The sequence below is a fragment of the Camelina sativa genome, chromosome 9 (genome assembly GCF_030686135.1).
Source record: "Camelina sativa cultivar CO46 ecotype springtype chromosome 9, ASM3068613v1".
NCBI classification, from domain to species: Eukaryota; Viridiplantae; Streptophyta; class Magnoliopsida; order Brassicales; family Brassicaceae; genus Camelina; species Camelina sativa.
In genome coordinates, this window is record NC_141888.1 from 26,142,774 (window position 1) to 26,165,349 (window position 22,576).

At 32.8% G+C, this 22,576-nt stretch overlaps 3 protein-coding genes and 2 long non-coding RNA genes across 8 annotated transcripts; all 5 read left to right on the forward strand.

Moving 5' to 3' along the window:
* Positions 1-375: 375 nt before the first annotated feature.
* On the forward strand, positions 376-4,463 carry LOC104711432 (protein IQ-DOMAIN 21). 4 transcript variants are annotated; one of them, XM_010428132.2, is made up of 7 exons: positions 376-717; positions 916-1,042; positions 2,322-2,642; positions 2,944-3,166; positions 3,294-3,379; positions 3,462-3,527; positions 3,641-4,463. In XM_010428132.2, exons 2-7 carry the CDS (start codon positions 965-967, stop codon positions 4,262-4,264), a joined length of 1,398 nt encoding a protein of 465 aa, XP_010426434.1. In that variant the 5' UTR covers positions 376-717; positions 916-964; the 3' UTR covers positions 4,265-4,463. The 4 variants fall into 4 exon arrangements, with proteins under 4 accessions (XP_010426434.1, XP_087323337.1, XP_010426435.1 ...); XM_087467211.1 differs by having other exon boundaries at positions 392-717; positions 3,597-3,807; XM_010428133.3 differs by having other exon boundaries at positions 395-717; positions 919-1,042.
* Positions 4,464-5,483: 1,020 nt separating this feature from the next.
* LOC104711433 (uncharacterized) lies at positions 5,484-6,439 on the forward strand. Its single transcript, XR_002033447.2, has 2 exons — positions 5,484-5,866; positions 5,973-6,439. It is a non-coding gene; the product is annotated as an uncharacterized LOC104711433 (long non-coding RNA).
* Positions 6,440-6,576: 137 nt separating this feature from the next.
* LOC104711434 (protein ABIL2) lies at positions 6,577-9,791 on the forward strand. The gene is made up of 10 exons (XM_010428135.3): positions 6,577-6,895; positions 7,719-7,873; positions 8,073-8,155; positions 8,233-8,383; positions 8,510-8,609; positions 8,689-8,781; positions 8,887-8,929; positions 9,008-9,099; positions 9,178-9,302; positions 9,396-9,791. The coding sequence occupies exons 2-10, from the start codon at positions 7,796-7,798 to the stop codon at positions 9,567-9,569; spliced, it is 939 nt and encodes a 312-aa protein (XP_010426437.1). The 5' UTR covers positions 6,577-6,895; positions 7,719-7,795; the 3' UTR covers positions 9,570-9,791.
* A 4,343-nt stretch (positions 9,792-14,134) lies between these two features.
* Positions 14,135-15,325, forward strand: LOC147938776 (uncharacterized). The gene is made up of 3 exons (XR_015565330.1): positions 14,135-14,426; positions 14,522-14,676; positions 14,778-15,325. It is a non-coding gene; the product is annotated as an uncharacterized LOC147938776 (long non-coding RNA).
* Positions 15,326-16,274: 949 nt separating this feature from the next.
* On the forward strand, positions 16,275-17,934 carry LOC104711435 (uncharacterized). Its single transcript, XM_010428136.3, has 3 exons — positions 16,275-16,516; positions 16,652-16,710; positions 16,854-17,934. The coding sequence occupies exons 1-3, from the start codon at positions 16,390-16,392 to the stop codon at positions 17,583-17,585; spliced, it is 918 nt and encodes a 305-aa protein (XP_010426438.2). The 5' UTR covers positions 16,275-16,389; the 3' UTR covers positions 17,586-17,934.
* The last annotated feature ends 4,642 nt before the right edge of the window (positions 17,935-22,576 follow it).

The following is a 22,576-nucleotide window of genomic DNA, read 5'->3' on the forward strand; positions in this document are numbered from 1 at the left end:
ATAAGTTAATAATATCATATCTATTTTCAAACTTTTTCTCACCGACATACAAGTTAGGAATATTATTCAAAACTGAATTTAATCAAGATAATTAGCTCATCATGCACTAAATTTATTTGTAGAATATAACTATAAATTCTTGAATATATGTCTCGGTTTCAACTGGAAAAATTCTCTGATTACTACATCTCCGAAATATACATATATCTTATCAGAAATATATATATGTAATTAATAAATGTAGAACTTAGGTCCACCTTTGTTTTTTTTTTTTTTTTGTGTGTGCAAAGAACTTAGGTCCACAAGTCCACAAATTTAAAAGAAAAAAAGTCAAAATAGTTTTTATATATAACAAAATATATAAATACAGAATTCGATCATTACAAATGTCAGAAGACAATACAAAAGAAAAAAAATGGCGATTGGCCTTAAAATAAGAAAAGACAAAAGTAGAGAAAACCTCGTGAACTTCGTAAAAACACTTAACGGCGTTTAACCGAACCCCACGTGACTCCGTTAATGATTTTCATTTCATTATCGGTGGTAAAATGAGTGAGACATCTCCTCTCTTTCTCAACTTATGTCTCTCTGTGACTTCTCTCTATCTCTCACCTCTTCTCAACTCTTCAAATTCTCTCTCTATCTCTCTCCCTCTCTCTCTCTCTCTCAACTTCAAGAATTGCTTCAAATGGTTTGATCATCACATTGCACAAACATGTAAGTTCCTAAATTCACATATATATATGTCTAACTTTTACACATATAACATACTGATCGCATGTTGTGGTATAATATTACATTGTTATACATTCTAGTTTTGACTTTTTGTGAATTGGTTTGGCTATATATTGCAGTATTTACAGCAACTTTTTGGAATCCTTAAACATAATTAAGAATTTTTCATTAATTGTTCAGTAGTAGCTAGTAAGAGATCGCTTACGATCAAAGAGTTTTACCGGAAATTATGGGGAAGAAAGGGAGTGGTGGATGGTTCTCCACGGTGAAGAAGAAAGTCTTCAAATCCTCTCCTAAAGATTCAAAGGTTCTAATCACACCTTTAATTTTTTTTTTTTTTGTCAAGCACAATAGTTATTTATACATATACTTTTATGTATGACAAATACGTTAGAGAAAATTAAACATTAAGTGGGCTATTAAAAGTATCATGAAGAGGATCTTCATAAGAAACCATTGTTATAGCATAAAGAAAGAGACAATAAAACTACAAATATACATAACGTTTTAATTTCTAGCAGTGCTAACAAAACATAATTAACTTGAATGATAAGATATAACTAATACGACCGCATAACTACTCCTTCATTAGTAAGCAAATTTGTTTTAATGTCTTTTTCTTCTTGATTGAAAGCAATTTCCATATTAATTACATACATAACTATTTTGTTGCAATGAACCATATATTTTCTTATTTTTGTACCTGTTTTATGAGGATTCGTAAACTATATTTACGTATACTATAGCTTAAAAGGGGAAAGCAAACTATACGAACTTTCATCTTATAAATGTATGACAAGTTGTGTTACACAAAGTAAATGTTTAGACCGTACCTATTTATTAATTATAAGCCGAAAAAGATTGGTCCCCTTGTGAAAGAGATAGACTAAGAAGGCTCCTTATAAGAGTATTTAAATATGATTTTCATGACTCCTAAAAAAACTTTTTTTTTTTTTCAATCTCCCAATTTTCATGTGCATTGCTTTGTTCCCTCGCCATCACTCCACCCCATTTAATTTCCCCACCTATAGATATAGTATACAATTTATTCAACTTGTATCAATATATATATATAGATAGACATATATATCTTCACATTACTATATAGTATAGGTTCTTTTTTTACCACTATTCAATGTTTAGCCCCACAATCTTTATCATTTTTTTACTTTATACATTGGATCGATCTCAACCTCAACTCACTGAATTTCAATATATATTGTCGTCTTATTAGTTAAAATTATGACCGTGTTATGCATATCAAAACAAAAAGAATAAAGGGTCATTTGCAAAACAAAATAGTAACAGAATTTGATTTTGAGTTTTGAGTTTCGACTAAGATGTCAATATATCAATATACTTGTTTTGTACAATTTAGGTTATTAGGTTAATCTCTATCAATTTTGTTTCTCAAATTACTATATAGTGGTAATGTGCAAAGCCAAATAGTAGTAGACTTACTTTGGACGTATAATATAAAACTAAAAGGAAGTGATCATAAGGCAACAAGCTTATAAAGATGGAAAGGTTCATCAAATGATTACTACTATTAATATTATGTCACACTTTGATTTAAATACATGCAGAGAGAGAACAACATTGGTAGTAATAATGCCGATAGATGGCAGCAGCAACACGATACGCAAGAAGTTGTGTCGTTTGAAAATTTCCCGGCGGAAAGCTCACCGGAGATCTCTCATGACGTCGAGAGCACAGCTTCTACTCCAGCAACCAATGTAGGAGACAGAAAACACGCAATGGCTGTGGCTATAGCCACTGCAGCTGCCGCTGAAGCCGCCGTTGCAGCTGCACAAGCTGCCGCTAAAGTTGTTCGCCTTGCCGGCTACAACCGCCAGACGGAGGAAGATAGTGCCGTGCTCATCCAATCGCACTATAGGGGTTATTTGGTATTTTTTCCATCCCTAAATTTAACCTTCGGTTATTTTATCAATCTCTATTTACCATTTTACTATCAACTCTTACCGGTTCTCATGTGTTCCAGAAAAATCGAAATGCATTTTAGCTTAGAATCAATCCGACTAAATTCATTTCGGTATTTAGATTGAACCGGTAGTAATGGAATCTTTTGCTATGTATACATAATTTATTGAGTAATGCATGTAAACTATTTCTAGTTGTAAACTAACGCCAAACCGGAAATCTTATAAAAATATATATGACCGGTTTGTGTGGTCTTTATTTTTATAGGCGAGACGAGCACTTCGTGCCTTAAAAGGACTAGTTAGGCTACAAGCATTGGTCCGTGGCAACCATGTACGGAAACAGGCGCAAATGACTATGAAATGTATGCAAGCTTTGGTTCGTGTCCAAGGTCGAGTCAGAGCGAGAAGGCTCCAAGTGGCTCATGACCGGTTTAAGAAACAATTTGAGGAAGAAGAGAAGCGGTCCGGGATGGGAAAACCAAACAACGGTACATATTGAAATGATTCCAGTACATATGAAATCACCTAATATATATACATTTATAGTACTGGTGACCAAAAAAAAAAAAAAAAAAATAGTACTGGTGACCATAAAAAATTTCTATGGTTAAATAGGGTTTGCGAATCACCAAACCGAACGAGAGAAACCGAAGAAACTGCATGAAGTGAACCGAACCAGCTTGTACCAAACTCCAGGAAAGGTAATGAGGAAATGTCTTACGTAGTACTCTTATTTAAGTAATTACACTGTTGGAATCTTTTTAGCTAATGTCTAATATACAGGAAAAAGAGAAGAGTGAAGGAATGATGAAAAGGGAGAGGGCTCTTGCTTATGCATACACTTACCAGGTTGGTCACCACTCTACTTTCTGCTAAATTCTATTTCCTTCTTATTGTTCTAAAAGATATGCATTGTAGGTCCTTAAACGTCGTTCATAATGATTTTGGTTTTCATATTGAAGCGCCAAATGCAACACACAAATGGTGACGAGACAAATGGGCCTGATAGAAATCAATGGGCTTGGAATTGGCTTGACCATTGGATGTCTTCTCAGCCATACACAGGCCGTCAAAATGGCCTGGCTCCCGGTCCTGGGCAGTACAATCCACCTCCGTATCCGCCTTTCCCGACAGCCGCAGCAACCACTACATCTGATGATGTATCCGAGAAGACAGTGGAAATGGACGTGACCACTCCGACTAGCTTCAAGGACAATATAATGGGTCTTATCGATCGAGAGTATATAGACTTAGGATCATATAGACAAAGCCATAAGCAACGGAAAAGCCCCACTCATATACCAAGCTACATGGCTCCAACAGCATCTGCGAAGGCTAAAGTTCGAGACCAAGGCACAACCGGCAAGCTACATGGAACTTCTTTTATGCCGTATTGGAACTCCTCAACCAAAAACGGGTCGATTAATGGATCAGGTTGTGATTCGTCAAGTTCAGGTGGAGCAATAACATCAAGTTACCCCGGTCCTAGGAGTCCTAACCCAAAATCTGATATCCGACGTAAGCCGGTTAGTCCTAGTCAAAGTCCTACCGGGTTTGGAAAGAGAGGTTGGAGGCATGATCACTAGAAGCAAGCAAAGTACATCTTAAATCTTGAATAAAAACTTACATGTGCGTGGTTGGTTAATTGTCTTGTTTGAAATATATTTTCGTTGTTGCATAATTGTATATGACATTAATAATGGAACATGTCATCATCTCAAGTTTTTAATGTCACGGTCTAATTAAAAAAAAATCCCAATTCTACTTTGAATATGTGACTCAAAACTTCTTATTACAAATAATGCAATTGAAAGAAAATGAATAGCATAGTTGCACCCAAAAGTTTTATTGGTGATAGGAAAGTAACTGATGATATAAATTTGTTACTACTTAAAAGCAGTGTGTGATTGATAATGTTTCTGAGTTAACTAAGATTGACAAACAGAAAAAAACATGGAATTATAATTTTCATTTTAAAAAGTAATCAAGAAGTTCATGCTGTCCAAAGACGTGCGTACCTTAAATCATTGCATGTTTTTTTTTTCACTTTTTTTTTTTTCTCTTTTCTCTCAAAAGTTATTTGTGTTAAAAATGTACTTGAATTTGTTATGATCATAAGCTTGTTACTTACAAAGAAATTAATACTTTAAATTAATTTACCAAAAAAAGAATTATATCTAATTTCATCTAATTGTTTGACAATCATGAATATTACATGTACTGTTCTATAACTATTTTTTCTAGTTGTTACAAGTTATACCATCGAAACTGCAATTGAACTACCATTGCATTTGTTTCAATATTTTCATATATAATAAGTTGAGTATAGCTGAACAAGGTCCAATGGCTCAAGGCAGCTGAAATCTGTTGTGACAAAATATATTTGACCACTTCTTCAAACATTGGAAAACTAGATGATGGTAACTTTTCCAGGATCTATCACCAAAAGCAATTGATTTTTGTTTGGGGGGAGTAAGTTTGGCTAGTTTGTTATTCTTTTGAGCTTGTTTTAAATCTTTGATTTTTTTTGTGTTTATTTTACAATTTCAATTAGTTTAGTGTTTCCACCGGCATATATATCAATTGATATATATATCACGTTAATGTATCAAGTTTATGGCATTATTAATTAAAATGTAGATGACACAATTTTGACATTTTTTAATTTGGGGTTAAATGCATAAATATGAAAATTTGATTTGAGAAAAAAAAATAAGAGAAAATTGTTAACTCTGCCATGACAGTGACAATCTTTATCACCAATGTCACTTTCATTATTTCCTTCTCTCAAATGCCATAGGACCCACTTTAATTTATTGAAAATGACAAAAATATCATTTTTTTTTTCTCTCTAGATCTCTCATCTTTCTCTCTCGATCTCTCATCTTTTTTTTGCTCTCTCTTTTCTTCTCCCTTCTTTCTTTCTTTCTTCAACAACAAATAAATCACCACATCAGAGAAATCTAGAAACTTGATTGTAATAATGGAGACCAAACCAATGAAGAAGCGTTTAAGAATCGAGGCTTGATTTCTTATCTCTCTCATCTTCAATACTCATCTTCTTCATCTCTCTCTCTCTCTGGAAACCTCCATATCTTTTTTGAGTTTCTTCTGTTTGTTTTCTTCTCTCTATAACTTTGATGGACAAGATCTGATATCTAACCCATTTTTTCGGTGGACCAGATCTGGTATACCAAATTTGATGGACTAGATCTGGGATGTAAATATGTCCATTTCTTGTTTTTAAACTTGTTGTTCACTCAATTTTCACAAGTTTTATTGTCCATCATGCAGTTCTTCAAACCAATCAGTGGACAACACTGATTTATCCTCCCAGATGGACAAGACTGATGAATTTTCCGATAGACAACACTGATGAACCTTCTGATGGACAAGATTGATTAACTTCCTGGTGGACAACACTGATGAGCTCCACGAAAACAACAATTGATTTTGATGAACTCCCGATGGACAAGAGTGATGATTTCCCGAGACAATAATTGGTAGACAACACTAATGAACCTCCTGATGGACAACACTAATGAACTTCCCGAGGACAACAATCGAAGGACAACACTGATGAAATCTCCGGTGGACAACATTGATGAATTCCCAGATGAATTCTCATATAACAACAATCGATAGACAATACTGATGAACTCATCGATGGACAAAATTGATTCATATCAATTTGTATATTTCTTTTTTTATTATGTTTTTGATTCAGATTTAATTCAAGAATAAAATCGTCTTTTTATCAATACCATAAAACTAAAAAATGGCAGTTTCAAAAAGAAAATTAGAAAGTGGCATTTGTCATAAATTTTATTTTGAAAGTGGCATTTTTAATAAAATTCCCAAAAAATAAATAGCAAAAAGGGTGAAAAGGGAAAAAAACAGAATGCGAGGGGAACAAAAAGAGCGAGCGTTTCTCTCCGCAAATGATGGGGACAAAAGTTGCCTAAAATCTGAGACTCTGAGGTTTTGAGTGTTTTGTTCAACAACAAAAAAAAAAAAAAAGAAAGTCGGAGGTTTTGAGTTCTCTCTATACCAATACCAACAACACTCACTCATCGCTCACTTCCTTCCTTAAAAATCTCCGACCTAATCAAAATACACATTTGCCTCTATTGCTCCTCTGTCAAAACCGTTACTGTCTTCGAATTGGATCTCTCCTTCGAGCAGAAACACCCAATTGAACCATCACAGTTCCACAGGTTTTGATTCCACTCTCATCATCTGAAAAAAATTCCAGTTTAAATTAGTTGAAAGGTCGAAACTTTTTTTGGTCTAGTACTACTGGGTTCATTAGTTTCTTCTATATAGGAAGGAAACTCATCGATTTATTCAGGATTTAGCTAGTGATTTTGAATTGGGGTTTTGCTTTAGTTTCTTATAAAGCTTTGTCTTTTTTATTGTTCTTGAGAAATATAAACATTTGCATTGCACCTACTACTCTCAAAAGTTTCACTTCTTTTTGTTTTTCGTATTGTTTAATCCATTAGTTTCCTTCCTGGGAATTTTTTATAATCTTTTAATAGAGAGCACTGTTACTAATAAAAGATTCAAAGAAGATCTATATGTTTGTTTGTTTCAGATCAAACTATTGTTTTACTTTTGAGAGCTTGTGGATTCTTCTTCTTGTCTGTTTCTTCTTATTTAGATTTAGTTGTGGATCAAAGCTATAGTCTTGTTTCTTATTATTTTAAATGGTAAACATTTCTTTGTAAATCAAGAAGTCTGTACTCAATCAAAGGATGCTTTGTCTCATAAAATTGATCCTGTTCTTGAATAGAGTTTTCAATCTCAGGTTAAAATATCACAATCTTTGTTGCTTGTTACCTTTCACTTAGAAGATTACTCTCTCATATTTATCTAGATGAATTGACAGCTTGGATCTTCTTATTTGTTTATAGCATTTCAGATAGGAGTTTTCTAAACTGTGGCTTTTTTCAAGTGTTGTTGGAAAATATAGAACGAAACAGGTTTATGAAGATTGAGGTTTTATCTGCATTCTTCTTATCTCTCTTTTTTCCACAGTGACAGGGAAAAGCTAGGCTTGAGAATACCGTTTCCTCTCTGTCGATAAGAAACAAAAGAGTGAAGAAGCGGCTACAATGCCCGAGTCCCACGAAGCATCGAATTACGATGAGGTCTCTATGCAGCAAACCATGCTCTTTTCTGATGGTCTTCAGGTAGATTTTGAATTTGGTAAAAAAGTTCATTTGTTTCTCATAAATTTTGTTTTAAGTCTCAATCTGAATTAGAAGGAGAATGAAATTAAGCACAAAGATTGAAATGATTATTAAGATCCAAGTGTTGTTAGTTGTTACAATGTTCAATCATATGTTAGTTTTTCAACATTCTTGAAGCTTAACTGCTTTTTTTGCTCAGGACTTGAAGAATCTGCGAGCACAGTTGTATTCGGCAGCTGAGTATTTCGAACTATCTTACACTACTGACGATAAAAAGCAGATGTGAGTAGTGTAAGATTAATTGTGTCATTGAAAATGCTCCTTTTTTCTAACTAGTTAGTTGTTACACGTTAATGCAGAGTTGTAGAGACTCTGAAAGATTATGCCGTGAAGGCTCTGGTGAATACAGTTGATCATTTAGGCTCTGTTACATATAAAGTGAACGACTTTATCGATGAAAAAGTCGATGAAGTAGCTGAGACTGAACTTCGAGTGTCTTGCATCGAACAGGTATATCAATGTTCCTAAAGGTTCCTACTTTAGGTTCTTTGTCACGTTGATTTTTCTTCGGATAACCGAGTTTTTGTATTTGTGTGTGTTATAAATGTTGGAAAACAACAATGTGATGGTGGTTAGAGGCTAAGGATGTGCCAAGAGTATATGGATCATGAAGGACGTTCACAGCAATCACTTGTGATTGATACTCCAAAGTTCCATAAGCGATACATCTTACCCGGTAAAATTCTCTCTTTCTTCCTCTCTCTCACACACACAATTTCCGGGACTCACAAGCAAAAAGATGCATTCTTTATCAGCGGGTGAGATTATGACTACTACCAATCTTGAAAAGCTTAAGTACTTCGGAAGTAGTTTAGAGGATGCAGATGATTGGAACCAATTTCGAAATGGTAATTTATAGTATTTCTCTTATGTTTCCTCGGTACAAAATCCAAAATCCAAGATTCAAGATTTCTTCCTAACTTGTTTGGTTTCCTCTCTCACTCTTTTAAAAGCTGTCCGCGCTACAATCCGGGAAACACCTCCACTACCTGTTAGGTAAAAACACCAAATACATTTGAAGCACAAAGGTAATGTGAAACCAGATGATTTTAACCGTGTTTTCAACCTTTTCAGAAAATCGACATCTCAGACTTCATCTCCACGGCTACCACCTCAACGATCAGCAACCTTTTCATTTACCTCTACCATTCCGAAGAAAGAACAAGGTAAAAAACCCCGATATAGCTTTATTACAATCTAAATACACGATCTTTTATTCATGTTTTCGTGTGATATAATATCAGATAAGATATCAGTTTCACCGCATCGGTTTCCGCTACTAAGATCAGGATCAGTAGCTACTAGGAAGTCAGCATCAATCAGCCGACCAACGACACCAAGCAAGAGCAGATCTATAACACCTATACGGGTATAAAAGAGCTTCGATTCAATACAAACAAAGTTGTTTGTTTCATCAATTTAAACCTGTTCTTGATTCTTCTTCTTTTACATTTTTGTCCAGTATCCATCAGAACCAAGAAGGTCGGCTTCGGTCCGGGTGGCATTCGAGAAAGAAAACCAGAAAGAAACAGAGCAGCAAGTACCTAGCAAGAGCAAGCGACTACTCAAGGCGTTGCTTAGTCGACGCAAAACCAAGAAAGACGACACTCTCTACACTTTCTTGGACGAATACTAAAATGCCATTACCGGTTTATCTTTGGATGCGCTCTACTAAACCCGAAAACTGTGAATTTTCATTATTCTTTTTAGCGTTTTCTTAAAATCATGCCCCTAAAAGGCTAGAACTACTTATACACATTTGCTGCCTAAAGTATTCGCTTGTTGGGTTTTACCCACGGACCTCTATTGAAGAGTAACACATGCTTACATATTGATTATAAATGATATTTTTGAAAAACTGTCAGTTCTAAAAAATCCTTTAAGTATTGGAGATAAATATATTTTTAAAATTTTTTCTTTCAAAAACATTATTTATATATTGGAAGTACATAATTTAAACAAAGTATAAAGAGAAATATCCTTTTGTAGATATCTGTTTTTTTTTTTATCATTTTCATGTTTGCCATCTTTTACATAATTACTCACTCCGTTTCATAATATATGATGTTTAGAGAAGTATTTTTGTTTTATAATATAGGATGTTTCCAACTTTCTATGCAATTTTTGGATTAATTTTATATTTTATATTATGCAGTCTTGTTTATGATTGGTTAAATTTTTTAAAAGTAACTATTTTTTAATATGCGTGTTTTAACTAAAACATCCTATATTTTGAAAGGGAGGGAGTACAATTTATTAAACTAAAGTTTAGATATTTTTTTAGGTTTTAGTTCTTCTTTTTACATCACTAGGTTTTGAACCCACGCTACGCGTGTGTTTATTTCATATATTTTGGTAAAAATTATATATGATTGATGACAATTATGAAATATTAGCTTATATAAAATCTTAAATTACAATTAATTTGTGAAAATTTTACTTTTTAAAAATATAAAAGTCACTTGTGTTAAAATTCAAATCTGATCAAAAGAAAAACAAAACATTTTTATAATCATGAATTAATCTTGTTTTCTCATATTTAATTGACCACCACCATCTATGTCTTTGTGATTTGTTTTTCACTGTTTTCTTGCTCTTCATATTCTTTCACATCATTTTCATTGTCAAACTTTCATGATAAATGTTATTGTTACTTTTACCGTCCGATTCTTCATTATACTCTTTTTCTTCTCTTCCTCACCAGCTTCATCACATTCTTCCACTGAATAATCATTTAAAACCTTTTTTTTAAGACTACAGTTTGTTAACCCATAAAACTCTAATACCATAATCATTACCTCTTGTCTAGTAAAATTTGTGCAATTTTATGGACCAACTTAGTCACTACATGCCTCCAATTATTGATACTTTCACCTGTATACTTAATCGGTTTTAGATCAACACGTATTGAAACTTTTCAAACCAAAATCCTTAATACTACAAAATTGCAAATTACTTGTAGAGAAAGTAATATGTATAAATGTATAAATGAAATGTATAGCTAATAAAACGTGTGTGCTTTTCATCGATCCTTCTTCTTTAAACCTCAAAAATTAACTCAAACAACATCAAATCAAGATCTTGCGATGTCAATCCTTCTTCCTTTGATCCGAAAGATAATTTTACATAAAACAATATCAAATCATCTATAAAGTCATACATAAAAACATGTTTTAAATTTTTGAGAGTTAAATTTTAATAATACTTAAACTTCTTATAGAGTTTAAATATTTATAATATGTTAAACTTTCTATGGAGGTATTTATAATATTTTTAAACATCCTATAAAGTTTAGATATTTCTAATATTTAAATTTTTTAAAAGTTTTAATAATTATAATACTTTAAACTTTTAAAATTTTTAAATTTGGACGCCTGATAAATCAAGCTTCGTGCTCATTCATAGTTGGAAGCATATTAGTCTTCTTTATAATGGTTCTCAGCCATTCTCTAAAATTTTATAACCAATGTGGGACGTAAATACACTTATTTATAAGTATTTTTAATAAAGAAATTTAACATAATTTCAAAAATGTTAAATATTGAGTTGTCTGATCTCAATTGGTCGTTTAATATAGAAAATTTTAGAAATTTAAAAAATGTTAATGAATAACATGTCGAATCCCGATTGAATGTTTTAAATATTTATAATATTTTTAAACATCCCATAAATTTTAAATATTTATAATATTTGAACTTTTTAAAAAAATTTAGAGTTAAATATTAATAATACTTAAACTTCTTATAGAGTTTAAATATTTATAATATTTTAAACTTTCTGTGGAGGTATTTATAATATTTTTAAACATCATGTAAAGTTTAAATATTTTTAATATTTGAACTTTTTAAAAGTTTCAATAATTTTTATAATTTAAACTTTTAAATTTTTTAAATTTGGACGCATGATAAATCAAGCTTCCTGCTCATTCGTAGTTGGAAGCATATGAGTTATATTTATAATGGTTCTCAGCCATTGTCTAAATTTTTCTATCCGATGTGGGACGTTGTAAATATACTTATTTATAAGTATTTTTGTATAGAAATTTAGCATAATTTCAAAAATGTTAAATATTGAGTTGTCTTATCACTATTAGTCGTTTAAAAAATATCTTAATATAGAAAATTCTGGAAATTTAAAAAATGTTAATTAGCGACATGTCGAATTCTGATTGGATGTTTTAAATCCTAGGTGGATAGTGTTAGGAGCTTATGGCTCATACTTTTATTTAGTATAGATACATATAATATATAGTTTTGAAGAGTAAAGGTTTATTATTTAGAGTTTAGAGTTTAGAATAATCATTTTGTATATAGAAAAAGGTATTACTAAATATAGACAATTAGTATTCTACCCCGTACTACGTAGGGGAAAAAAGATTGCTTAATTTTTTTTTACTTGAAAACATAAACAAACATTAACCGTAAAAGAACCATACAAAGTAAAAAAATGTTAATACATAACCAAGAAAGTAAAATAATCTAATTAAATTATAGAGTGCCATACTTACATATAATTCCATAAATGATGCATTCTTGTGTTTTGCTCTCCTTCGTGTCTGATTTCTAGATGCAATTTTTTTACTGACACATTTCCTAGGTAAAGTGTTAGTTTTCTTGTCGTCTAATCACAGCCATACAAACAAATTTTGAAACCTGCATCAATTAATAACTGCTCATTATTTGTTAGTTATAGACAATTTCTTCAAGCATACAAAAGCTAAATGAAAAAAAAAGTTTTTAAATGAAAAAAAACCTAGATATATTTCATCATGACTCCTTTTGTCTCTTGACTTCGAGATAGGTAAACGCTAAATTCTTCTGATCCAAGAAAACCTTTGCATGTTAGCAAGGCTTGTTAAAAAAAGGTCATAATAGAAGAAGTAGAATATGGTGACATTTATAAGAACTGAGATATTAAAAAAATAAAAGAATTGAATGAATTAGCAATTTACCTCGGAAAAGAAACTTTTCATGCCTACATTGAATTTTTAGATTTGTACTCGAGGATAAATTTTATTTGTGTGTGTTTGTTTTTTTTTGTGTGGATCAATTGACATGCAACAAACAAATCTATATTAAGAAAGATGGCCAACTCTTTACATTTAAGTGACATGTCAGCAGTGGAGAGAGTGCCACTTGTCTATCTTCATTAAAAGAAAACAAACTTAAATTAAAAGGAATATGAAACATCTTTCATGTTTTTTTTTTATCACAAACGATTTCAATATTTACATAAGAAATTTAGAGAGGCTCAGAACATAGAACATGTCCCAAGTAAGTAGATGCATAACCAAAAGACAGAAAGGCATCAAGAGTGAATCAAAGAGCCGCTTCTTCATCTTGGCGTAAACCATGAATGTATATACATATGGTTTAGGCGTTACAATTTTGTCAATAGTTTGAAGAGTTGCAGCAGTGATCGGGATATTGGTTAATATTATAGAAAAATTCATGAAAGTTTGTCCTGGCCCTAAAAAAATAAATTTTTATATGTGAAGAAGATTGGGTATTTATTATCAAATGGAAGATACAGTTGAGTAAAACTGTAGAATGTTGGTTTAGAAAAATACCGAGCCAAAAAAGAAGGACACTTTCATATTCTAATATTTAGAAGTTGTCAAAAATAAAATTAAATAAAATTCTTATTAAAGAACAAATTCTAGAGTATATTCAAGAAATTGAAGAGCTAACATGAACGGAAGATGCTTATCTTAATTATATCTATTAAAGAGTTAGCCACGCTACAATTCTTGATAAAAGAAAATGTTAGTGTTTCATAGTATTTAATTAAGAAGCTTAAGTATGAATGTATCTAAGTACTTAATTTTTTTTTTAATGAATGTAGAATTTATTCAACCAAAAAACTCTTTGTTACAAAATATGCTTCCTAAGATCAAGCTTTCATTTGAAATATACTTTTTGAAGTTTTAGACAAGAATTATATAATGTTTATATCTCTCAGAACAAAATTGTTCATGCATGTATCTAATAATTCAATTATAAAACGAGAAAACCTATGTGAAGTATTAAAAAAAACAACGTCAAATTATATTTTCTAAGATTTCCCCACAAAGATAGACTCTATACAAATGTAACGCCCATGTCCCAGAAAAAATGAAATATTGGAGTTTATATCAAGAATTGGAGTGGGGTCGGTTTAATTTCCGGTTGGTTTACCAAGCTGGTCGATTTATTAATTAAATCAAATGATGGTTTAATTAATTCTAGTTTAGGTAAATCTCGGTTTAATTTAATTAAACCAGAAACCCTATTATTTATCAAGTGACGCCTCTTCTCCTCTCTTTTGTGTGTGGTTGTCGACATTTTTCTGATCAGAGAGAGGGAGAGAAAGAGAGAAAGAGAGAAAACTCTTGGTTTTTGTGGTGTAAAGGAGAAAGAAAAGGAAATCAAGTTTTTTCCTTTAGAGTAAAGAGAAAACATAACTGTCAGGGTTTGAGAGAAGGAGGATCCGACTGCTCAAATCGTTTCGGAAGGTATTGATTTTAGGTAGGGTTGTAGCTAAGACATTTTGTACACTCTCCTTTTTACCGAAGTGAATTTGGGTTTAAACTCCGTGAGTTATTGGCAGTTTCGTGGGACATGTTTTCTCAGACGCGAGTTGGGACCATTGAGGATTGTAACTGAGATCGTTCTCTCGTCTTGTTTCTGATTGGCACGATATTTTGTGGGAAGCTTCGTGACTTCTAGGGATAGCTTTTCACTGGAGCGATTTGATAGTTAACGGTTGGTTTTTTATTTTAGGATTTCGTCTTTGAGACTGTTCTTTTATGATGTTTCTGTCCAGTTTGCTTCAAAGTTGTTTTTGGCTGTGTGGCTTGTGGTAGGGCTTGGCTGGACTGTTGCAGACGCAAGGAGAGTCTCTCCTGGTTCTATTTGTTGTTAGAATCAGCTTGTTAAGATGAGTGCGGGACCATGAGCTTATTTAAGCGATTCGGTTGTATGACTTGTTTTGTGTGATGATGTCTAAGTGTGGTGAACGTGTTATTGGGTGTTCTATTTAATGACTGGTTTGTTATGTTTTATGTGTGGTTGAAATCTTGATTTTCTTGAGTGTATTGCTCGTAAATGGGAGGATCGCCTCAATGGGTATTTCTGGTAATACTCACGCATCTCATTGTGTTTGTGGTGCAGGTAATACATGTGTAGTGTGGAATCATGGCGATGAGGAGGATGATTATCTAGGGTCTCGGTTTTATGATGTTGGTTTTTAGTGTTTGTGTTGTTGGAACCTTAGATAGAAATATGTTAGGTTGTTGGTTATGTTTTATGTTCCGCTGCACATATTGTTGGTTTGGTATTGGTCGGTGTATGTTGGTATTTGGGTTGTAATAAATATTATGGGGTATTTAATTATATTATTATTATTAAAAAATGGCTCCGGTTGTTTCAACAAATAAAAAAAATACAAATTAGTAACAAAATTTTTTAAAAACTGGTAAGCCATAAGCCCGCCCGCGCATAGCGTAGGTATTCATCTAGTATAAATGATAGAACAGCTTGAGGCAGTTATAAAAAGATTGTTCGTAAATGATGATCGTGGAGGTATGACAAAGGTTGTAAAAAATCTATAATCTAGAAAGTTGTTTAGAAGTTAGAACGTGTGTTATCTTCTTGTTTTTTTTTTCAAAATTAATCTTTTATATTAAATTATAAAATATTTGCCATGTGTTTAATTTTGATTGGCCAAGTGACTTATGATTTATAAGATAAAGGATAAGAGATAATATTTTTGTAAAAAAGAATTACAAAAGGGTATTTTTGTAAATGCCCCATAGATAATTTTTTTGTCCCAATAACTATGTACTACACATTTATTACAATTCAAAGTAAATCTTTTGGTCAAAGATTTTCATTTTAGACAATTAACATATTTATAATTAGTCATCAAAATGTTAATTAGACACTGACCAAGAAGTAAATATGTTAAAATTTTGATAACTAATCATAAATATGTTGACTATATGAAAATAAAATCTTTGATCAAAATGTATACTTTGACCTGTATTAAATTTATAGTGCATAGTTGCATTTTTTGTAAAAAAGTATTACAAAAGGGTATTTTTGTAAATGTCCTATAGATAATTTTTTTTTCCAAATAACAATGTACTACAGATTTATTACAATTCAAAGTAAATCTTTTGGTCAAAGATTTTCATTTCAGAAATTAACATATTTATAATTAGTCATCAAAATGTTAATTAGACACTGACCAAGATGTAAATATGTTAAAATTTTGATAACTAATCATAAATATGTTGACTATATGAAAATAAAATCTTTGATCAAAATATATACTTTGACTTGTATTAAATTTGTAGTACATAGTCAAAGTATGTAAATATCTATTATTAGATAATATGTAAATATCTATCAATTTGACAACACATGTTTTGATCAGTGGATAACTATGAACCAGTGCACACATATATATATACAATGATGCATTACTCTCCATACAACAAAACAAAAATATATATATTGCTTTCTCGACAAAAAATGCTTTCAAAGATGAAAGTGATTGTTCTCTTGTCGTTCTTGCTTATTTTTCCATTGTGTTCTTCAAGTAATTCGAAATATTTTAAATCATCTAATAGATAGTTTTACATTTTTAATATCAAATATCTAATATATTTTTATTGATTTTACACTTAAAATCTAATAATGTGATTGTTTATTGAATTCATTTTTTATCTTTTAGAGATTGGAGAGAGACATGGAGATGGAGTTCCTCACACAATCCAATATTCAATAAAGATGGTAATTAATATCAGTAACCAAAATGCATATTTTCATAGATTTTTTTCTCTTTGATTTGTAGTCAATATTTTCATTCACTTCAAAATAGATCTGTATATGATAATTATTGAGAAATTTTTCACAAAAAAAATAAAATAATGTAGGTTGAAGAAAGAATCCCAAAAATGATGGATTATCCAGAAAGAGGCGCAAACCCAAGCGACGATCAGAAAATAAACGGTTGGGGTCGTCCTCTGCGACCACCGCCACCGCAGATGAATGAGATGAATCATCAGAAAATAAATGGTTGGGGTCGTCCTGTGCGACCACCGCCACCGCAGATGAATGAGATGAATCATCAGAAAATAAACGGTTGGGGTCGTCCTGTGCGACCAACGCCACCGCAAATGAATCATCAGAAAATAAATGGTTGGGGTCGTCCTGTGCGACCACCGCCACCGAATCATGAGACAACCAACAGTTGGAGTATTCCACCACCACAAAATCATGAGACAACAAATAGTTGGAGTATTCCACCGCCGCCGAATCATGAGACGACCAACAGTTGGAGTATTCCACCGCCACCGAATCATGAGACAACCAACAGTTGGAGTATTCCTCCACCACCGAATCAGAAAACCAACAGTTGGAGTATTCCACCGCCACCGAATCATGAGACAACCAATAGTTGGAGTATTCCACCGCCACCAAATCATGAGACAACCAACAGTTGGAGTATTCCACCACCACCAAATCATGAGACAACCAACAGTTGGAGTATTCCACCGCCTCCCAATCATGAGACAACCAACAGTTGGAGTATTCCTCCACCACCAAATCAGAAAACCAACAGTTGGAGTATTCCTCCACCACCGAATCAGAAAACCAACAGTTAGAGTATTCCACCGCCACCAAATCATGAGACAACCAACAGTTGGAGTATTCCACCGCCACCAAATCATGAGACAACCAACAGTTGGAGTATTCCACCACCGCCCAATCATGAGACAACCAACAGTTGGAGTATTCCACCGCCGCCGAATCATGAGACAACCAACAGTTGGAGTATTCCACCACCACCAAATCAGAAAAGAATCAATGGTTGGGGTCGTCCTGTGCGTCCACCACCAACGCAGATAAACTATAAGAATCATGATAACGAAGCAAAGATTTAAAAATATGAAATTATATGATATGTGTAACTGTCAAAATAATCAAACTTAGTAAACACAATTTTATATTAAACTTGGTCCAAAATTTTTTATTGTTTGATTCTTTTTTTTTGATATAAATTTGTTTAAATTCTTGATTTTATTTCTTTTGAATTGTCAAGATAATAAACTTATTGACTCAACATATTTGATCAAAAGATCACTTTCACAATTTAGATTTAAAAACACTAATAAAAATATGAGAAAATTACTTAGAAAACTCTTAAAAGTTGTTGGTTTACTCAAATGGCACATGCAGGACCGGCCCAAGGTTTTTATATGCCTAAAGCAAAAAAAATAAAAATTGGCCAACTAGAAAACACTGAAAAAAGAAAAATGCTAAACTGTGCATCTAACTGCCTCGAAATCGAGACTTAGAACATATAATAAAGTGATTTTTACCACTGCACCATTAAACATTTACAAAAGGGATGTCCCAAAAACCGTTAATAAATATTGCTGCCTAAAGCCCTTGCTTTATGAACTTTAGCTTCGGACCGGGCATGGGTACATGTAACCTTACTTTTACTCAAATAACATATAAAAATTGAAAAAGACTATAAACCTTTTTGTTTTGGTGTTATTTACAAATGATGTCATTGAACATAAAATATAAATAGAAAAAATTGATATTATAAAAGAAAAGAGAGAAGAAATTCTAACATAAAATTGATTCTTTATTTTATTTTTCTTTCTTCTTTCTAGTAACCTAATTGTCGCACTTCTCAACTCTTTATCTTTGGCTGGATCTTGACCAGCGTGTAGCGGCAAAGAGTCAGTCACATCTCTTGGTATCCCTTCGCTTTGTTTTTGGTCTTGGATTTTCTTGGTAGTACTTGCGTGGTGGTCTTGTCGAGATGGTTTGACCGTCATCAGTTATTAGATATGTTTAAATGTGGCTCTTAAGGCTAGATTGGCAAAGTGGAGAGGGGAGCAACAATGGAAAGCAACTGAAGCAGGGGCGGAGAGCAGGGAGCTGTGAGCGGGGGCTGGGTGATGAGTTATAATTTTTTTTTAAATATAAAATACTTTATTTTGAAACAAATTTATTGATGACTAATTTTATCTTATTTTAAAAAGGAAAACATGTTCGGAAACAAATAACGAAAGCAAAAATCATCTATGAGCTCTCCATATATGCTCTGCAATGCTGTTTCAAATTCCCGCCATATATGCATCACCTGTAGGTACATAATCCCTTCTTCGAATTTCAACATCAACATCATCAGAATCTGACAAATCCAATTCTTCATTTTCCATTTGCTCCTACTCTTGAAAATCTTTATCAATTCTTGATGATCTTCGTATGAAGTTATGCAATGTCATAGTTACTACAACAATCTTACAATGCGTTTGAAGATCATAACGTGCTGGATTCCTGATAATAGCAAACTTTCCTAGCCATACACCAAATGTTCGCTCAACCACAGAACGCAGAGAGGAATGACGTTATTAAACATTTCATTCTAATTTGTAGGTGGTCCTCCTCGCCATTGATGCGGATGATATCGGGTTCGACGATACGGAGAAAGCTATCCTTTTCTATTAGGATATCCTGAATCAACAAGAAAATATCTTCCTTCAGGTGGAGTTGGAAAATATTCATCGTTTTGTGCACAATATGTCCATATCTTCGAATCGTGTGCCCTTCTTGGTGTTCCCACATATGTATATATAAACTCTATTTTGAAGTTACAAATCGCAAGCACGTTCATGGTAGGATGTTGCTTCCGTAAGTTCCAATACTTTTCTTTCTTATCACCTCCAACTCTTACCGCCACATGTGTACCATCAAGAGTTCCTATGCAACCACTAAAAAAGGATAATACCTCCTATCAGCTGACAGAATGAGATTTACCTGTCGGAGTTCGTTTTGTTCAGGCTTTATAATATCTTGAGACATGCGAACAAGTGCATCCAAAACTTCATGAAACTTTCGATTTACTGTGTCTTGATTGCGTTGATAATGTGTTACAATTGTTCGTTGGACTTCATTATGTTCAACAGTTTCAAGAAACATCGCAACATCTTCTTCTAATCCACATTCCCGAGATTCTCGTAGTCCATAATCTGACTTCAATTTACCACATAACAGTAGGAGAGTTTCTTGATGCATTCAACATTCTTGATCATGGCCATATATCATTTGCATCGTATGGCGCCATCCACGACTTCGATCAATTCTCATTAGTTGTCTATCCCTGTTTGGATCCAAGCATTCACTCTCGATCAACAAAGCAATTACTTTGAGCAAATTCTGGTTGTAAGAGATAGCTAATTCCTACAAAAAAAAAAGAAGGAAAAATTGTTAATACGATCTAAAGTAACATCATGCATGTTAGCTGATAGAAACAGTGACACAACCATGTAATATTTTTAAAACAATCATGCATGTCGGTCACGTAACTCAACGTAAATATAGTTTAAAACAATCAAAGTAGTATGACTAGTAAAGATGGATTTATAATAATGCACAACAAGAAATGGACGTAACTTCATAAAAAACAAAATTTAGTAAAGTATTCATGACTATTATTAGAAAACAAAGAGAACATGAAAGACATGATTATTATTAGAAAACAAAGAAATCCCAAAGCATTCATGATTATTAGCAAGAAAACAAACTAATTTTTAAATCCTCATTCATGCTGCCCTATCAGATTTTCCAGTCTTCCGCTCCAGAAATTTAATCTTCTCTTCATCATTTGGCAGCAACATGAAGATTTGGCGACCATTCTCATCTGAAGCAAGATAATCAATTACAGCCCAGTACAACTCACTTTCATAGTTAAGAAGAGTTATCTTTGTGAGCTCTTGCATACACACAACACAACTAAACGGATTTAGAGATTCAAAGATCTCACGGCCACCTTTCCAAAATTTTCCTTGGTCTTCGAGAGTGGTTGTGAGACAATCCCACTTATCTGGTTGAGCTCGTTTACGAGAAGATGAAGCTACATCTTTACCTTTCCCTCGTGATCGCTTTTTTCCAATCAGTCCCAGTGGTATCACTTCTTCATCCGAGTCGTTCGCTTGTATGAATGGACTCGGTGGATCAGGACGCAGTTGACTTGGTCCGGCACGAGGTTGCCATCTCTCATTTACCGAAACATTGACTCGAGCATACAAACGATCAAGTAGAGGAATGTTTTTCAGAGGATGTGATCTTAGCCTAGATGCTTCTGGACAACTCTGAAAATAAATATAAAGATAGAAAGTATTAATATAGATAATATTATATTTATGTATGTATGACTAATATGAAATAAGTTTAACAATAATTAAAATTACTTACACTTAAAGGCTAGATTGGCAAAGCGTTTGTGGGGGCGTTATGTGGGAAACGCTAAGTCTCAACGCTAATCAAGAATTATTTAACCCCTTTCACACATGTAAGAAAAAAGGTAACTGCTATAAAAAGCTAAGCGTTGTCACGCTGGATATGGAAAAGTTTGGACTATTATTTTTAAACAATTATCACTTAAAATATATTAATTTTGAAACTAAAATATTCTGGTAAAAAAATATTTGACTTGATTCCAAATAATCAACAATATATTCGAATATGCTTTCAATATTCCCTAATTCAAATTTAAAATCAATATTTTCAAAATTATATATTTAAAATTTATTCACAAAAGGTTAAGAGAGAGTTTATGTAAGGTTTCAATCTATATATTTTAAGCTTATATAAATCCAAATATGCAAACAATTATTGATTTTTTTTTCCGTGTAGGACAATATGGCAAATCAAAACGAAGGTTCTTCAACACCATCTTCCGAGGTGACCCTCTCTCTTATTATTATTATTTTTTTTACTAGTGTTCTAGTTTTCGTCTCTCAGTGTTTATCAATGTGATTGATTGTATTTAAATATTTAGATATTATTTGTGTGGAATCGAGAACTGAGTCATGGATTATTGAAATTGTGCAATGATCAAAATGACAAAGGTAACTGGAAGGGTACATGTCTTGACGAAATTGGTCGACAAAGTGTTCAAGCTGAATTTCTCAAACGTTTTGGTTTGGATCTTCCGTGGAAAACTTTCAAAAACCGGATGGATCACACAAAAAACAGTACGATGTTTACAAGCGGATCACACGAACAGCTACTGGATTGGGATTCATTGAATTTGGTCAGCTCGACATGTGACCAGATTTTTGGTATTGGAAGTCTACGATGTTGTGTGTGGTTCCATTGTCACTGTCGTCTCATTGAGCTGGTCTCGCGTTGACTTCTCTGATTTTCTTTATGGGTTGGTTAATGGTTTGGCTCATGGCGGGTTTGGTTTATGTCAAGTTGTAGGGGAGAATCTGTTTTGGATCGGTCTCTTCGTTCAAGGATGAAGTTTTGCGGTGGGTTTGCTAATTAATGTTTGTGTTGCTTCACGGATGGTCATGCCGGATTTATTAGATTGACGGGTCTCTATCCTTAAATTTGAAGCCATTATTTGTAATTGGTTTGTTGGTGTCAAATCTTTGTTTCCTTTGCTTTGATGAAGATTCAAAAGAGTTAGGTGATTTTTTAAATTTTTTTTTGTGAAAAGGTGAATATTTGTTAGGTTCTATGAATCAAGTAGGTTGTACTCGTGTGAATCCAACATTATAAATAGTTAGAAGATACTTTGTTGTTGAATATTGAGAAAGAAAGTGAATTATTGTTAGGTTTTACAATC

What these genes read in the sequence shown, in the direction of transcription:
- LOC104711434 (XM_010428135.3), top strand. Translation starts at nt 7,796, where the DNA reads ATGCCCGAGTCCCACGAAGCATCGAATTACGATGAGGTCTCTATGCAG. An exon ending in GAGTGTCTTGCATCGAACAG is followed by an intron (nt 8,384 to 8,509) that starts GTATATCAATGT and finishes GATGGTGGTTAG; the next exon opens with AGGCTAAGGATGTGCCAAGA. An exon ending in TTGGAACCAATTTCGAAATG is followed by an intron (nt 8,782 to 8,886) that starts GTAATTTATAGT and finishes CTCTTTTAAAAG; the next exon opens with CTGTCCGCGCTACAATCCGG.
- LOC104711432 (XM_010428132.2), top strand. Translation starts at nt 965, where the DNA reads ATGGGGAAGAAAGGGAGTGGTGGATGGTTCTCCACGGTGAAGAAGAAA. An exon ending in GATGGGAAAACCAAACAACG is followed by an intron (nt 3,167 to 3,293) that starts GTACATATTGAA and finishes ATGGTTAAATAG; the next exon opens with GGTTTGCGAATCACCAAACC. An exon ending in TGTACCAAACTCCAGGAAAG is followed by an intron (nt 3,380 to 3,461) that starts GTAATGAGGAAA and finishes TCTAATATACAG; the next exon opens with GAAAAAGAGAAGAGTGAAGG.
- LOC104711435 (XM_010428136.3), top strand. Translation starts at nt 16,390, where the DNA reads ATGATGCATTACTCTCCATACAACAAAACAAAAATATATATATTGCTT. An exon ending in TTTTCCATTGTGTTCTTCAA is followed by an intron (nt 16,517 to 16,651) that starts GTAATTCGAAAT and finishes TTTATCTTTTAG; the next exon opens with AGATTGGAGAGAGACATGGA. An exon ending in TCCAATATTCAATAAAGATG is followed by an intron (nt 16,711 to 16,853) that starts GTAATTAATATC and finishes AAAATAATGTAG; the next exon opens with GTTGAAGAAAGAATCCCAAA.